At 42.1% G+C, this 17,014-nt stretch overlaps 1 protein-coding gene and 1 long non-coding RNA gene across 3 annotated transcripts in view; one reads left to right on the plus strand and one right to left on the minus strand.

Annotated features, from left to right (window-relative positions):
- The window catches only part of LOC143996736 (dynein axonemal heavy chain 5-like), a 638,308-nt gene that overhangs the window by 254,996 nt on the left and 366,298 nt on the right, over nt 1–17,014 (plus strand). For both annotated transcript variants that reach the window (XM_077491993.1, XM_077491994.1), the window contains exon 43: nt 6,224–6,411. In XM_077491993.1, coding sequence (XP_077348119.1) covers nt 6,224–6,411 — 188 coding nt within the window. The remainder of the gene's footprint in view (nt 1–6,223; nt 6,412–17,014) is intronic.
- Nucleotides 1–17,014, minus strand: part of LOC143996738 (uncharacterized) — a 74,891-nt gene that overhangs the window by 20,291 nt on the left and 37,586 nt on the right. The gene's annotated exons all lie outside the window — the stretch shown is intronic.

Below are 17,014 nucleotides of genomic sequence, written 5' to 3' on the forward strand. Positions count from 1 at the left end.
GACCTCAAAGATCTGGAAAATTCCCGTCCAGGCCTGTAAAGTATGTGCCTCCCTGGCACGATCTTGACCCTGCTTCCTAGGGAACGATCTTCTTTGATTCTGCAGGCGTCTATCCTGGGGAAGAAACCCAGACTTACCCCCAGTGGCTCGAGTTATAGCACTATCCAGCTTATTGCCGAAAAGGGAAGAACCATCAAAAGGAATACGGCACCAAACCTGCTTAGAAGCGGGATCGGCCAGCCAAGGACGGAGCCAAAGGGCACGCTTGGCAGTTACAGATGAGAGCATAACTCGAGCCACCAGACGGATAATGTCGATCGAGGCCTCTCCCAGGAAAGCTGAAGCCAGTCTCAGTTCCTGAATGGGAGAACTCTTGGCCAGACCTTCAGAAACATTCCTGAGTGAATCATCAACGCTATTGGACCAAACTTCCATTGCTCTAGACAGAGCCTCTAAGGCCAGAGCCGGCTTACAGGCCATGCCAGCCGTAAGATAGATCCTCTTTAGGTCAGAATCAATTCTCCTATCCAAAGCGTCCTTAAAAGAGACTGTGTCTTCAAGGGGAAGGGTCACATGTCTGACCAATCGCATTACTGCTGCGTCCACTAGAGGGGAAGACTCCAAGTTCTTAACTTCTTCCTCCTTAAAAGGGTAAAGTCTCTGAATCTTAGATAGAAGAGAATTCTTTTTCTCTACCTTACTCCACTCATCCGAGATCACTTCTCCCAGTTCTGAGAGGAAAGGGAAGCTAATACGCTCTTTCTTCAATTGTTAAAAAAATTTTCTTTGTTTTGCCGGGGCCACTACCGGCTCTTCCCAGTTCAGTGTTTCCTTAATGGCTTTGACCAAGTGAGGGAGCAGGGCAAAGTCAAAACCTGAACCAGACTCTTCTTCCTCAGACTCCTGTATGGGGAAACGAAAAGGGGCACTGCACAAGAAGGACAATCAGACAGAAAAGACAAATAAAGGCTGCCATGGAAAAGAAACAGCTCACCACTCCTGTAGACGGACACCAGCCGAGGTAGGTCCCCACATATGCCGGACTTCTGGGAGGAGGGGGGGCGAATAGTCACCTGCTAGTAGCAAGGCTCACGACTAACACGCGGTTTCACCTGTCAGTGACCAGGCACACACCTCTTCAGCGCCTCTTCCATATGCCCCTTTTCCATACTCCGCTAGTAGCTAGAGCTTATCGGAAATTTGCGACTCCAAGTCGCACGGCTGGTCCGTATCGCAGAAAAAAATGTAAGTCTTCAGGGTAAAAAGACACATGTTAGGTCCTATGGAGGAGGACAAAAAAAAGAACACGGCCTGTGGCAGGGAGCAAAGATTTATGGGAGTGTCGTCCTATAGGGTAATGGAGGCGGGACTAAACCCACACGTAGGCTGCCATGGAGCCTGTCAGGAAATCTATTTTCTCATATATCCCCAGTGCATCTTCTCTACAGGCAAAATCATGACTGTTAAATATAATGGGCATGAGATTTGTCACAAGACAGAGGGTGGTAATGTTGTTACTGATAAATTGGGTATTTTTAACCAGTAACTAGTACTTTCATATGATGATGCATTTGTGAATATGATGTACTGTATTGCCATGTACACACGATCGGACATTCCGACAACAAAATCCATGGGATTTTTTCCGACGGATGTTGGCTCAAACTTGTCTTGCATACATAGTCACACAATGTTGTTGGATATTCCAAACATCAAGAGCACGGTGACGTACGACAAACCGAGAAAATAGCCAGTGCGGCTCTTTTGCTTGAGCATGCGTAGAACTTTGTGCTTCGGAATTGTGTACACACGATCTGAATTTCCGACAGCGGATTTTGTTGTCAGAAAATTTGAGATCCAGATTTCAAATTTTGTGTTTTGGGAATTCCAATGGAAAATGTCCGATGGAGCCCACACACGGTCAGAATTTCTGACAAAAAGCTCTCATCGAACATTTTCCGTTGGAAAATCCGACCGTGTGTACGCGGCATAAGTGTTAAAAACAAATAAACAGAAATATGTTTGCATGTGTGAGTAGTTATACTCATTTTCTCACAGTTTTTTTTTAATTTGGTAAGAATTGTTTAACCATTTCACCTCTGTAAGAGTTACCTCCTTTCATGACCAGGCCATTTTTTGTGATACAGCACTTTACAGTTATTTTAACTGACAACTGCGCAGTCATGCAACGCTGTACCCAAATAAAATTGATGTCATTTTTTCCCCCACAAATAGACGTTTCTTTTGGTGGTATTTGATCACCACTGCAATTTTTATTTTTACGTTATAAACAAAAAAGACCCACAATTTTGAAAAAAATAACAATATTTTTTTAATTTCTGCTATAAAACATATCCAATTAAAAAAAAGAAAGAAAGTTATAGCGTCTACAAACTATGGTATATATACTGGAATTTTTACCTACTTATTTATTTATATCAGTAATGGTGGGATCAGCGACTTAGAGCAGGACTGCAATTTTTGCGGCAGTACACTAAAGCCTTGAACACACGATCGGATTTTCCGCAGACAAAACCTCAGACTTTTGTCCACAAAACGTAGTGACGTACTACGTGGCCCCTTGGGCTCCTTGTCTAATTTTCATTTCGTGCTTTTCATTTTGTTTCTGAACGGCCGTTCGTCAACCAGCCATGTTGCGGAATCGGAGGAGATAACATGTTATTTATTATTGGCCTTTGAGTTATTAATTTGACCCAAGTCCAGTCCAGGAATAGGAGTAGGATTTCTTGGATCAAAAATTGGTTGCTTTAATAATCATGACCAATTATGTCATATGCCTTTGCTGCGGGAGCTCCAGGTGAATAATCCAGATGATTTTTGGAATTATCTCTGAATGATGGACCCCTGCTGTCAGGATCAGTGGCTAGGGAGATCAGACACGTAGCTACACAAGGGAACTGAGACCAAACAAAGGATATCTATATTAAAGTGATATTTATTTATAGGTAAACACAGCAAACAATTAACACAGCAAACACAGCACACAGTAAATGTGAACATAAACAAACCCCAAAAGACAAATAACAAAGGAACCTAACTACTAACTATATACAAAAACCATCTAAAGGACAAGGATAAGGGAATGCAAGGTTGCAAGGAAGGGGGCTCTCAACAGGGTACTCGAATAGAAGCAAGGCAGGAACAAGGCAGGGAGGTACAGACTGGATCAAGCTAGGCACAGTCAGCAAGTAAGGGACCAGAATCATGAAGTGTCGGGGGAAGGGAGGAGAAGCCTTAAGTAGCCCCCAGGCAGCTGAACATTAATTAGCCTGATTACACCAGCCTGCTGGCTCCTGGATGACACCTTCTGGTGGACACTGGAACTGCAGAAAATAGCCCAGAGCAGGATAGTGCCATCAGCAGGGGAACTTTAGCCTAACACCTGCTTTCACCAGCGCTTGGCATTGTTGACCTCCTATATTAAGAAGCAGGACACAGGCTTTTATTTTATTTTTTGGTTGAATAATGATTTGATTTGTTATATTTTCCATGTTTTTGGAGGCATAGAATGCACTTTAGTTTTTTTTTTTTTAAACAATTGTGGAGAATAATACTTGGCTATGTGTTTTACTTCAAATGACAGTTTGGTAGTAGGCAGTTACATTTTAAAAAATACAATGTAACAATAACAAGGGACACCAACACAGTTGTATATTTGATCTTAAAAACTATGGGATAATGGTGTAACTTGCATCAAAAAATAAAAAATAACAAGCATAATAATATTTTTCTTGATATCACTAGAAAATAAAAGCCTTTGAATATTTGTTTGCCATAGCGCCATCAGTATCACCAGCAAAACAGCTTAATTATTATCCCATTAAAAAGAAGAGAATGTTCGCTGCATTTCGAGATTTCATAATTTGCTACGTCATGAATGTTAATTCTTCATTACGAGCGCTAGTTTACAAGACCGACCACTTCCAGCTCGCCCTTGCTTATGAGCATACGGATTTTTCGCCAACAGCTTGTCATCACACAATTCCCATCGGAAAATCTCATTGTGTGTACGAGGCCTTAAAGGCTGAAGTGCAGACAGCCAGACACTAGGCTTAAGTGCAGAATCATGTATATCTGCTATAGGGTGGTCCTTAAGTGGTTAAATAATTCAGAAAATGAATAGTAATAATTATAGGTTTTGAAATTATTGCTTTAAAGTAGAATTAAATGCAAAACATTTTTTCAGAAAGAGCAAGGGAGTGTTATAATGTTGTTTTTTTCTTTTGCCATGTGCCCCATTGGGGATATTTGCCAGCAAAGTGAGGGAATGCCTGGTTGTCACCAGGGTCACTAGAACTAGTGTCCCATTGAAAGATTTTCCCTCTATTCCTGTTATAATGACAATCCAAATTTGGGTTTTTTCTTTCACTCTCTGTGAGAACAGTAAACGGGACAAATAAAAGTGTGAATATTTTAGTGTGACCCCAAAGCACCCTCCCCATGTTGAGGGCATGTGGCCTGGTATGGTTTAGGAGGGGGGGGGCGATCTCTTGTCCCCCCCTCTTTTCCTCTTTTTCCTGTGTCCTGCCAGGTTGTGTGCTCGGATAAGGGTATGGATTTTGGGGTGACCCCTACGCCATTTTTTTTTACATTTTGGTGCAGGGTTCCCCTTAAATTCCGTATTAGACTTGACCAGAGTTCCTTTACAAATGTTATTTTCTGCGGTACTGTTGTAAACATGGGAAAAATGCGCCATGTTACAGGCATACTATAGACACCCTCCAAGCATGATATTTAAAGGAATATTTCATTTTTATTGTTTCACTTTAAGCATTAAAAAAAATCACTGCTCCCCAAAAAACTTCGGTTTTTTTAAAAACCTCATATAAGCCTTTAAAATGGTATTTGTGTGTTCGAGTTTTTTTTCCTCTTCGCATGTTCTGGTGCAAACCGAACTGGGGGTGTTCGGCTCATTTTTAGTGTTTACTAACCTCTATAAGACTCTCTTCTCTTTAATGGAACTTTTTACTAACTTCTACTAACTTGCAAAGTTCTCTTTCCACCTTTTCATACTCCCCCCCCCCCCCCCCCGTGCAATTTTAGGGTAAATGTGTTGTGGAATTTAACTTAGGCTTAATTTCTAGGACCACAATTAAAGAGATATGATATGATTCAGCCATAGACAGACCCACCAAAACATCCTTTTGAATATTCTGCTTATGTTCCTTTAGGATAAGCAAAATACATTATCTTCAGAATATCAGTCTGCAAATTCTCTGGGGATGCATAGGTCTGTCTAATAAACTAAGCATGTTTTACCTTGCTCCACTGCTTCTAACGTCCACGTAATTGAAGAAAAGGTTTGTATAAGTATTCTGCCTGGGTGTGCTAGATTTTTTTTTTTCTCGCTATACCTGTAAAATAAGCTGCCAACAAACATATTGGGGGAGATTTACTAAAGCTGGCGCACACAGGATCTGGTGCATAGTAATCAGCTTCTAGGTTTTATTGTCAAAGCTTTATTGAAAAAGCTGACGTTAGAAGCTGATGTTACTATGCACAACTGCACCAGATTCTCTGTGCACCAGTTTTAGTAAATCTCCCCTATTGCACTGGAGCAATGGGCAGCGAAAATATTTTGTGAGGAAGTGTCTTAGTGAAAGAATATAGATATAAGTGGTAAGTAGCTGGGTGTATTTTTATATTTCCTCATTTGAAGCCACTATTGCAATTTTTAATTAGATCTACGTCTGTGTTTTTTTTTTTATTCTTAGTAGAAAGTTCAGTATCTGAGTAAGTAGGCTTCTCTTTTGAATCATTTCTAGCCTGAAAGTTGTGCTGTAACAAAATATTATTATTTTTATGTATTTGAATATGCATATCATTTGGCAGCCAGACCTAATTTTTAGCATTCACTTTTATATATTTGCAAATAATTGCTCATAGCTTGTTAGTTTTATGTTTTTCTGGTGGGTGTGTAGTTTGTTTTTCCTTTACAAGCCTTTCAAAATATACAGGTGTTGAACTAATAATCAACATTCCCTCATAGCAAACAATGAGACGTCTGATTGCACAGCTGTAATAATTTTCAGATTGTTACTGGTTGCTCTTAGTACTGACGCATTTTTCGTTTAGAATTATCAGTAAATCTGCACAGTTATCTATTAGGCTGTTAGTACTTAATATCAGCTTGATTTACTCCTTTATAAGGAAAATGTTATCATGTGAAATAAAATTGTAATTTATACTGTAATTGGCACAGGTTTGGCACAGTCTGGTGCATGGGGCTGCTTTGACGAATTTAACCGTATTGAGTTGCCTGTCCTTTCTGTGGCTGCACAGCAGATTTACATAGTCTTACAGTGCAAGAAGAATAAGAAGAACCAATTCATATTCACAGATGGTGATGTGGTTGATATGGACAGAGAATTTGGTATATTTTTAACCATGGTGAGTATGTGTAAGTGTGGCACTGCTGTAGGCATTGCATGCATATCTGTTCAAAACTGCAAAAACTGAGATCTGGTTCTCCATAAAGGATTATAACACTTCACTGTGGCTTGCAACATGTTATGAAATATAGAAATAATAAGGAATACAAATGATATCGTTGCAAATTATACTGCTTGTTAATGTGCTACTTTTGACAGTTTTACAGTAAATTAAGATGTAACAAATTTGGTGCAAATTTTTCCATGCTGTCAGAGATATAGATGAGGTTCAGGTTTTCCGCTATGATGGGTTCATGGTGAATCCTGCATTTTCATGTGGGAATTTGCTAGATTGAATTGAAATGCGTATCTTAGAGAATTGAGGGGTGGTGGGATGGAAGGATTTTTACCTTTTTTTTCATGATTTGGTCCATATTAAGGCTGCTGTTTTCTTGAAGATTCTTTACAGCCTGTCCCTGGTCACATGCACTACAGATATAACAGGCTGAATGTGTTTATTCACAGGGCATATTTCCTAATATTTACTAAATATACGTTTTTTTTTAATATAATATATATATTATTATATTATATAAGCTTTTTTACATGCTTTTTTTGTAAGTGGTGGCAACAGTGGAATATGCCTGGACAATACACATCAAAACATAAGCTTATAGTTTCCTCTGGGAAAGCATGATGATGAAAGGCAAAATGCTTAAAGAAGGAAAAAACACCAGCTGTTATTTTCATTAAAGTTAACTATTAAAATTAAAATAGGTGTTCCATGTGATATTATCATGTTAAAGCTTAAATTAAATTTTTGTGGTTGGGGGTACATCTACTATGTGTAACTTCTTTCAATTTCAGTGCTGGAATACATTTTCTTATATTCCCTGCCTGTGTGCACACATCTGCACACCCAAAAAAACATTTTATTTTTTTCTTTCTTCTTGATAAATACAGGACAATTGGGTTATATTGACACTTACCAGGAGGTTTTGGACACTGACAAACAAAAAAAAAAAATCCTAGTATAACCCCTCCTATTCCCAGCATGCTTTGTTTTTTTTTTTTGCTAGTGCCTTAGGAAGATGGATGTATTTTCTTTAGAATTGTAGCTATTTTTACAAGCATTTTTTATTCAAGCTGCTTGAGCTTTTCCCTTTATGCAGCTATCTGGATCAGTGTATCTTTTGCAAAAGCTTTGGTGGCCGTACTCAGACTCTATTTGAATGGTAATGTGACCATTAGAAGTGGGGTTCTTGTGGTGCTTTAAAGTCATCTGTGTATTGTTAGTTGGCCGCAAGGTACTATCCAGGTCTAGAGCTATGGCACAGCCTCTGGTGTGACCCAATCTGTAAAGAATTACCCTGTTTTTAGAACCATTGGGTGCCATTATTAACCCCTTTTTCCAGCTTCCATGGAAAGGGTTAACACTCATTTCATGCCCTTTTCCCACCATTCAGCATGAGCTAGCACCTACCTGCTTTTCTTTTAATTGCAAGAGACACGCAGCTGCTGATTCCAAAAGTGAATGGTCACCTTCGTCCATTTGGACCTCTCCTGTTTCCATCAATCGGTTCTTGAGTAGTCAAGGTTTTACCTTGCATTAGAGCTAAGTTGTCCCTGCTAGAGGTACAAGGTGCCAGATCCAAAAAAACACAAAAGGAGCAATCTTGCCACATGGGGTGCCTCTAGCTTACAAGCCATTAACAGTTCCAGGTCAACCTGTAGTTTTCCCTTTCACGGGCTTCACACTGATAGCCTGGATCATCAGTTAATGGATGTCTCCTATTTTATTTCCCATATAAGTCTCCTATTAGTTAAAATGTGAAGAGCTCTTTGGTTGAAATGTTGGGTTGTGAAGCTCAACCGTTAATGCCCTTTGTGGAGTATATCTTCTGAACTGTCTTGGTCATCCTCATCAAGGATGTCAATGGAGGTAAGAGTACTTATCTATTTCAACAGAAAAAGTCCAGGCCTCAAGCTGGTAAAAATAATCACTGTTCCTATGGTGAAGAGGACTCCCTTTAGTTACTCTCAGGCTTTGGCCCCTAAGGCAAAACCAAATCCAGGAGCCCAGCTTCACTGCAAGCTTTGGTCCTCATATCTACAGACACATCATTGCTGGTATGAAAAGGTGCCCCATTCTCTGCTCCCAGACTTTTTGATCCGAGAGTTGAACGACTCTTCATTTTTGCATGTGCATTCTAGGGCTTATGGTAGCCTAATTCTAAGCAGTCCTGTGTACCCAGACTCCTGCAATTTAACAACTTGATAGCATGGGGCAAATGTATTCAGTCTTTGAGCAAAACAATTCACCTGACACCAGGTTGTCTCTAGCCTGGGGGTTCAAAAATCCAGCTCTGGAGTTAGGAAAATCCTTCCTTCCTCTTAGAAGATCATCACAACAGATGAGTAGGATTCCTACATACTTTATTGGTGCAGGAACCTTCATGCTAGAGGAATACTGGCTCCCTATCAACAGTCTGTGGCTTCAAGAGATTTGATTATGTCTACAACTCTAGATATTTCAGCTGGAAGGTCAGGATGCCACAGTAATGATGTACAGCCACCAACAGGGAGAAATCAGAAATCTCACTGCAGCCAGAGAAGTATAAAATATCCTCTCCTCTGCAGGACTTCACGCTCCAGTCTTACTGGTATGGACAATTAACTGGCAACACCTGGACCCAGGGGGATGGTCTTTACACCCATAAGTGTTTAGGAACTTGTGGAGAACACCAGAGGTGGACCTTCTGTAATCTGGGCTCAGAAACAAATTGAACAGGCTTGTTTACAGGTACAAATATCATCTGGTAGAAGCTTTGTGCAGTAGTGCGCAGTCATGTTGGAACAGGAAGGGTCCATCTCCAAACTGTTCCCACAAAGTTGGGAACATGAAATTGTCCAAGATTTCTTGGTATGCTGACGCCTTAAGAGTTCCCTTCACTGGAACTAAGGGGCCAAGCCCAACCCCTGAAAGGCAACCCCACACCATAACCGCCCCCCCCCCCCTCCACCAAATGATTTGGACCAGTGCACAAAGCAAGGTCCATAAAGACATGGATGAGCAAGTTTGGGGTGGAGGAACTTGACTGGCCTGCACAAAGTCCTGACCTCAACCCAATAGAACACCTTCAGTGCCTGACTTCATAAATTTGCTTCTGGAAAAATGGTCAAACATTCCCATAGACACACTTCTAAACCTTGTGGACAGCCTTCCCAGAAGAGTTGAAGCTGTTATAGCTGCAAAGGGTGAGCCAACTCAATATTCAACCCTGCGGAGTAAGACTGGGATGCTATTAAAGTTCAAGTGCGTGTAAAGGCAGGTGTCTCAATACTTTTGGTAACATAGTGTATATTTCACTCTGTGATTGTTCAGGAATGTTCTGTGATTGATTGCCTAGCAGTTAATGGAGTTAAGATATAGCGAAGTATCTTCTACTACATCACCTATCAGCTTAAGAAGTAGAAAATAATAGTTTGGGGAAAAAAGTAAGTCATCCTCTGCTATTACAGTAGGGAAAATGCTGCAGCTGTGTTAAAGAAGCTGTGTTAAAGGCTAACTGTAAAAAATCTGATCACGTTCAAGACCCTTTGCCTCACCCACAATGCGTGTATAGAGAAGCTCCGCAATACCTAATGGAGAAAATAAATCATTACACACCAAACCGCAGTCTTTGATCAGCCAACAAAAACCTCCTCCTCGTGCCCAAAGCCTGGTATAAATCCAAGGGGGATCAGAGATTCGCTGTCCAAGGGCCTCAGCTATGGAATGCTCTACCAATCAACATCTGCCTGGAAGAAAATCACCTGGCTTTTAGGAAAAAACTCAAGACCTTCCTCTTTTAGCATATGATCAAAGCTCGCCACAGCGCCTAGAGGCGATTCAGTTCGCATTGTGCGCTATACAAGTATTTCATTCATTCATTCAAAGAACTTTTACTTACCAAAATCAGAAGTTCATATAAATTTCTCATGATCCCTTCAAACCAAATAAATAACCCTGTGATATTAAGTGTCATTTTAGTCTCTAATGCCGCGTACACACGATCAGACTATCCGGCAGACCAGAGTCCGCCGGACAATCCGCCCGTGTGTGGGCTCCGGCGGACTTTTTTTCCCAAAAGTCCGGCGGACTTAGAAAGTAGTTTTGACTCAAATATTTACAATCCGGCCGTCTGTGTGCTAGTCCGCCGGACTTTTGAAATGCACGGACTTTACCGCACATGGAGGAAAGTCCGCTCATTTTGAACGCGGCTCCAGGTAGCCGGGACTAGCGAAGGAAGTCAATGTCGCCGCCTTCGGGGGTTGCCGAGCCTTCAATGGGGAAAAAAAACATGTTATATTGGCGCTGCGGAGGGGGAGCAGGATGACTGCCCCTTTTATAGAAAGATGCCCTAAGGCGATCACATTTTTTACTATAATATTTTGGAAATAAAGTTGTTTGAGGTAATTAAAACACCTAGCTTGAAAATGGTGCACTAGGTACAGCACATCATTAAATATACAGGTAGAGGAAGAATGTGACACTGTTAATGTACAGGTCACATACAGTGGGAGGATGGAGAGGAGGGGGTTAATGTTCTCTAGCTCCCATGCTTGTCTCCAGGACTTCTCCAGAGCCTCTTTCATCCTCCAGAACTCCCTACCCCAATCTGTACAGCTACCACCTACTCTTTTTTTAGGTTATCCCTGAAAACTCATCTCTTCAGGGAAGCCTCTCCTGCCTTCAGCTAACAACAACTGAATCTTTTATTTCTCCCATCAGTTCATCCCTCACAGTTATAACCTTTTGTTCCACTTGCCCCTTCCTATTAGATTGTAGGTTCCCAGGAGCAGTGCCATCCCTAACCCTTTTGTATTGGATTGTATTGCTGCTGTTTTGTCTCTCTTTATATTGTAAAGCGCTGTGCAAATCCTGAATAATAATAATAATAATATGGAGATGTGTAGAGTAAGGTAGGTGAAACAGGATGAAGGTCAGATGTACAGGAGAGGGAGGAAGGGAAGGGGGAAAAAAAATTCCACACTTAACACCCCTTACTAAAATCTGATACTGCCTGCAATCTGAAACAAATGTATCTAATTCCATCTGTTCATTCATTTATTAATTCCTCCTTCCTCCCTTTTCTCCATTCTGAGAGGAAGAGGCGGGCTATTGAATGTAAACAGTAGTTACGTTTATATTTGTGGGCACTGTAACTGGTCATCACAGGGATGCCTTGTTTGTGTTTTTTTTGCTGCTCAATAGAAAGAGCCTATCTGAAAAGACTGCAATGGACCTCCATGGTAATCCAAAAATAAATAAAATGTATACAATATTCAAATATATATCCATGAGATAACATCATCCATCAATATAGTTAATCAAAGTGATATGGTTATAATTCATATCTCATGAAACATCATGTATAACAGTAGCAACATATGTCCACTGGCAATATGTTAACAAAAGATTGAATATCAACTCCTAACAAATAACGTTAAAGGATTAAATTCCATTCAAAAAAGATGGCTGGCTCTGAAGGAGTTTAAAGCCTCCAGGGCGTGATATTGGTCCAAGAGACCCACTTCCGTGTTGGAGGTTCACTTAAGTTTGCTAGCAAACATTTCCCGACCTCTTTTCTGGCATCTGACCCGTCGGGTAAGGCGGGTGTTGCTATACTAATTAGTCGGCCCGTTAAAGGTCACATCATCCCATTTAGACCCTCATGGAAGGTTTATCATCCTGAAATGTTCCCTACTTGCTAAATCCCTCACCATAGTTAACATTTATGCTCCTAACTCGGGTCAGCTTCATTTTTGTCCTCAGTCTTTGACACTCTCGACCGCTTTGCCCAACTGTTTATGATATTAGGAGGAGACTTTAATATGACAATGTCGTCAGACAGAGATAGATGCACTCTATTTCCCTCAGCTTCCCCACCCCGAGCCACTCACCTTTCCAAATCGTTCCGTAAGCTGATAAGATCTAGGCGATTGTTAGACATCTGGAGGATAAAACATCCTACTCATAAACAGTACACCTTTTTCTCACATCCCCACAAGCTTTATTCCAGATTAGATCATTTCTTTATCTCCTCGCCCCTATTAACGTCATTGGTCTCCTCTGAAATTAACCCTATCACATGGTCCGACCACTCTTCAGTCCAATTGGATATCCACCTTTCATCTACCTTTCCTAAGACCTGTCTTACTGGTCTCACTGAATATTTCCAACTTAATACTGACTCGGTCACTGAGCCCTCCACCCTGTGGGAGGCCCACAAGGCTGTTTTCCGCGGACAGTGTATAGCGCTGGGGTCCCACCTAAAAAGAGACGTGGCATCCCAGCGTTCTGCCATTATGACTGACTTGCGCCTGGCAGAGAGATTGCTGTTGGCCTCCCCCACGGTGGACAGGCTCTGGAAGGTCGTCTCCCTGCGCAATCGGCTCAAATCCTTTGCCATGAGCAAAATAGACAAGTCTCTTCTGTGGTCCAAACAGAAGTTTTATGAATTCTCTAATAAACCTCATAAGCTGCTGGTAAATAGGTTAAAACCATGCCCCTTTCAACCCTCTCCCGACTTTCTACGACAACGCGATGGCTCACTTACATATTGCCCCCTGACTATGTCACGGATATTTGGAGACTTCTACCACAACTTATATAACTGCCTACAGACAGACCCAAATTATAACTTTACACAAGAGAGATTTGATCTCTTCTTTAAGCACTTGAAATTACCTAAACTTCTTCCTGATGATCTTGCAACCCTGAAATCAGCCATATCACCCGATGAACTTGAAGAAGTAATCATGCAGCTCCCTAGCCAAAAAGCTCCAGGCCCAGACGGGCTACCTTATTCCTATTACAAGACCTTCCTACCTATCCTGAGCCCCCACATGATCTCACCCTATGCCTCCCTACTTAAAGGTTCTACTCCACACGCCCAATTCCTCCATGCCCACATATCGGTCATTCCAAAGCCTGGTAAGGACCCCTCCCTACTGGACAATTATAGGCCCATAGCGTTGTTAAACTCAGACTATAACATTTTTACGAAGATCCTGGCTAACAGGCTGACCCATATAATCCCTACACTCATCCATAGATACCAAGTGGGCTTTGTACAAACCCGTCATGCAGGAGATAATACCAGACGCACGATAGACCTGATTGATCTACTGAACAAAACCTCCCGCCCAGCCCTGGTCCTTAGTTTAGATGCTCAAAAGGCCTTTGACAGGCTTAGTTGGCCTATGTTGACCACTCTTTCTAGATATGGTTTCACAGGTCCTTTTGTAGCAGCCCTTGAAGCCCTCTATTCCCGCCCCTCTTCTCAGGTCAAATTGGCATCCTATTTATCCTCCTCCTTCCCTTTGAGTAACGGCACCAGACAGGGCTGTCCCTTGTCGCCTCTTCTTTTTATTCTATGCCTGGAACCCCTAGCAGAGGCCATCCGCATAAACCCAAACATTAGAGGGGTTTGTCTACGCCACAGGGAGTATAAACTGTCCCTGTTCGCAGACGACATCCTCTTGACGCTGACTAGTCCCCACATCTCACTTCCGAACCTCTTATCCCTGCTAAAAGACTTTAGCTCCATATCAGGGTACAAGATTAACACAAGTAAAACTGAAGCTTTACCCATACATATTCACTCTTCTGCTCTCAATTTACTGCAAGATAATTATACCTTTCACTGGTGTACAGATTCCAATTAAATACTTAGGGAATAATATCACGCCCTCCTATTCAACCTTATACTTGGCTTATTACCCTCCACTGTTTCGCGACATTGATAGGCTATTGAAGCAATGGGATTCGCTTCCCCTCTCACTTCTGGGCCGTATTAATGTCCTGAAGATGTCGATGATGCCTAGACTCTACCTTTTTGACACTTTCCCTCTCTCAGTCCCTATGTCCCAACTAAAAGCGGTTCAGAGAACTTGTCTTAATTTTATATGGCATTATCGAGCGCATTGGGTTGCAGGTCCGGTGATGTTAGCTCCAAGATGGCGCGGAGGTCTGGGAGCCCCAGATCTGATTAAATATTATTACACTACACACCTTAAACCAATTATTACCTGGTCATCCAGGAAAGCCTCTACAGTGTGGGCAGAAATTCAGATGAGCATCACCAGACCTGCACACATTTGTGCCATGCTCTGGACGGACCTTAAAACCTCCATGGGCCCACTTTGTAGCATTTGTCTAGCCCCGATGTTATTCTCCCTGGATGTCTGGAGGTAATACTTAAAGTTGTTCTCTCTAGCCTCCCAATGCCCTCCTTTGATAAACATATTATTTAACCCAGATATCCCGGACAGCCTGGCTTATGATAGGATGATTCCTTGGTCCCAAGCTGGTATGTTTCAGCTCCGCAACATAGTGCATCCTCTCACCAGGAAACTTCTATCGTTCGTGGAATTGCAGACACAGCACCAGATTCCCAAACAACTTTTCCACTCCTATCTACAAATCAGACATTATTTTGCTTCTAAATCCCCCACCTTAAGTCTCGACAAGCCAACCCCATTTGAACTTTTATGCGCTCAAGGCCCGTACCAGGCCCATTTAATCTCTGACATGTACCGAATACTCCAGGAATCGGTACCCATTACAGAATCTTCCCATTCCTATATGCGGAAGTGGTCGCAAATGCTAAAACACCCCATATTGCTTCCACAGTGGCAGAGAATATGGGCAGCCGTCTCTGACATTACGTTGTGTAGAACAGAAGGAAACGGCTTATAAGATATTGCTTTTCTGGTATAGAACGTTCCCATTTTCATATTTTCTGGGAATGCCCATTGATTAACGAAAAATCATAAGCCGCGCTAAACAAATACAAAAACAAATACAACCAACTACTCGTGCAGTAATATTGGAATAAATGTTATACAGGGTATAGCGACCCTATATATATATATATATATATATACGTGATACAAAACACATACATGTTAATATTTCAAACCCAAAGTCTCGCCACTGTAATTTAACACATACAGTAAGATTCCATGGCATAAACCTATAAATACAAGAAATATGTAAAATGTAAAACGTAAACACCCAGTGTATAAACAATAAGTCCGTGTATAAAAACACCAAAAATAGTTGACGTGAAGCTGTAAATGAAAATCCTCTAAGGATAAACCACAATGTTCATAGGGATCCAAAAATGGGAAGAATTGTGTTCAGTCCACCACCAACAAACGATAAGATTTACTGCTTACCAGATAGACATGACCCCCCACTACAGAGGGTCACACGGGACTTTATGAAAATAGACGCCACTTCCAACCACGGGGGGGTTCCTCGATGTCCTCCTGGTTTCGCTGCTTCAAAAAATCTTGGGAAGGAAACTCGCTCCCGGACACTTAACTCAAAGGTCCAAAGGAAGGACGCAGGGGCATCAAAATCATAGAGGAAAAATAAAACTCAAAATAGTGTAAAACCCTTTTTATTGTAAGGATAAAAATATAAAAATACACTTACAAGTGTGTAAAAGAAAATACGCCTTAAGTCCGTGGCGCCGGCCGGAAGGACGCGGACAGACCCGTTCTCCTGGAACCCGTCACAAACACGAGGTGATAAGTAGCGCACCGCTCAGCCCTACGCGTTTCGCAACAAAATTGCGTCATCCAGGGGCACGAGCGGCACGCTGTGTCACCTCCATTTATATGTCTCCAATCATCCAAACCTCACTCTGGGCACCTGGCTTTTCCCGCCAAAACCAAGCCTCATCCTGATAATAGCACCTGATTCGTCAGGTACTGACTCCAAAGGCCAATCTAAAAACTGATCCCACCCAAATAACCGCCCTCATAGGTAGCCTATCATGTCAATTCTAATAGTCAACTGAATTGTGTTAGGCAGATGATATTGGTGATTAATATCTTACTGTGCTATGTAGGCCATGCATCCCAACTGTATAAATGCATACCTCTGTTCTGGCAGGGAAATGAGGAAGAAGGGAGAAGAATACATGTGGAACGCCATAAAACATCTCTCGCCCCACTTCCGGTTCATAACCTTCCCGGATATCCAAGCCTCACTGTCACTCCTATATGACTTCCGGTCCTGCGTGACCCGGTTTGTCAACTCTTAGTATTTTACATACATATAGACTCCCCAATTAGCTTCCCCCTCCACACAGATACGAATCGCCAGCCTCTCCAAATGGCACAAGCCGGAAAAACGTCCAATGCGAGCCCAGGAACACCCCGTCGAAACCTCCCATGCCCCACTTCCGGTTCATGGCTCTCGAAACGTATGCCCCACTTCCCGTTCTCGCTGACTTCCGGTCCCGTGTGCCCAATCGAAAGCGGCGCCCAAATCAGCCAAGCCTCACTCGCGCCACATGAGATCACTTCCGGTGTGCGATTGTGACGGTCTCGCCACACAGTTCCACGTCGCATCCGGCATCTGGCTAGGTGGGGCAAAACTCTCAATGACTCTATATCAGCCTACGTCCTCCGATTGTATGGCATCCAGTGATCCCTCACCTTCTGCGCATGCGTAGGGCCGCTGACAGCATTAGCAACACATTATATCAATCCCAATCGTAACAGCCACAACTGCGCCCCCCAGTGTATCAATGTTGGAACTGCATCCACCACATACAACA

The sequence above is a fragment of the Lithobates pipiens genome, unplaced genomic scaffold, assembly GCF_037356315.1.
Source record: "Lithobates pipiens isolate NorthernLeopardFrog02 unplaced genomic scaffold, aLitPip1_a1.2 Scaffold_19, whole genome shotgun sequence".
NCBI lineage: Eukaryota > Metazoa > Chordata > Amphibia > Anura > Ranidae > Lithobates > Lithobates pipiens.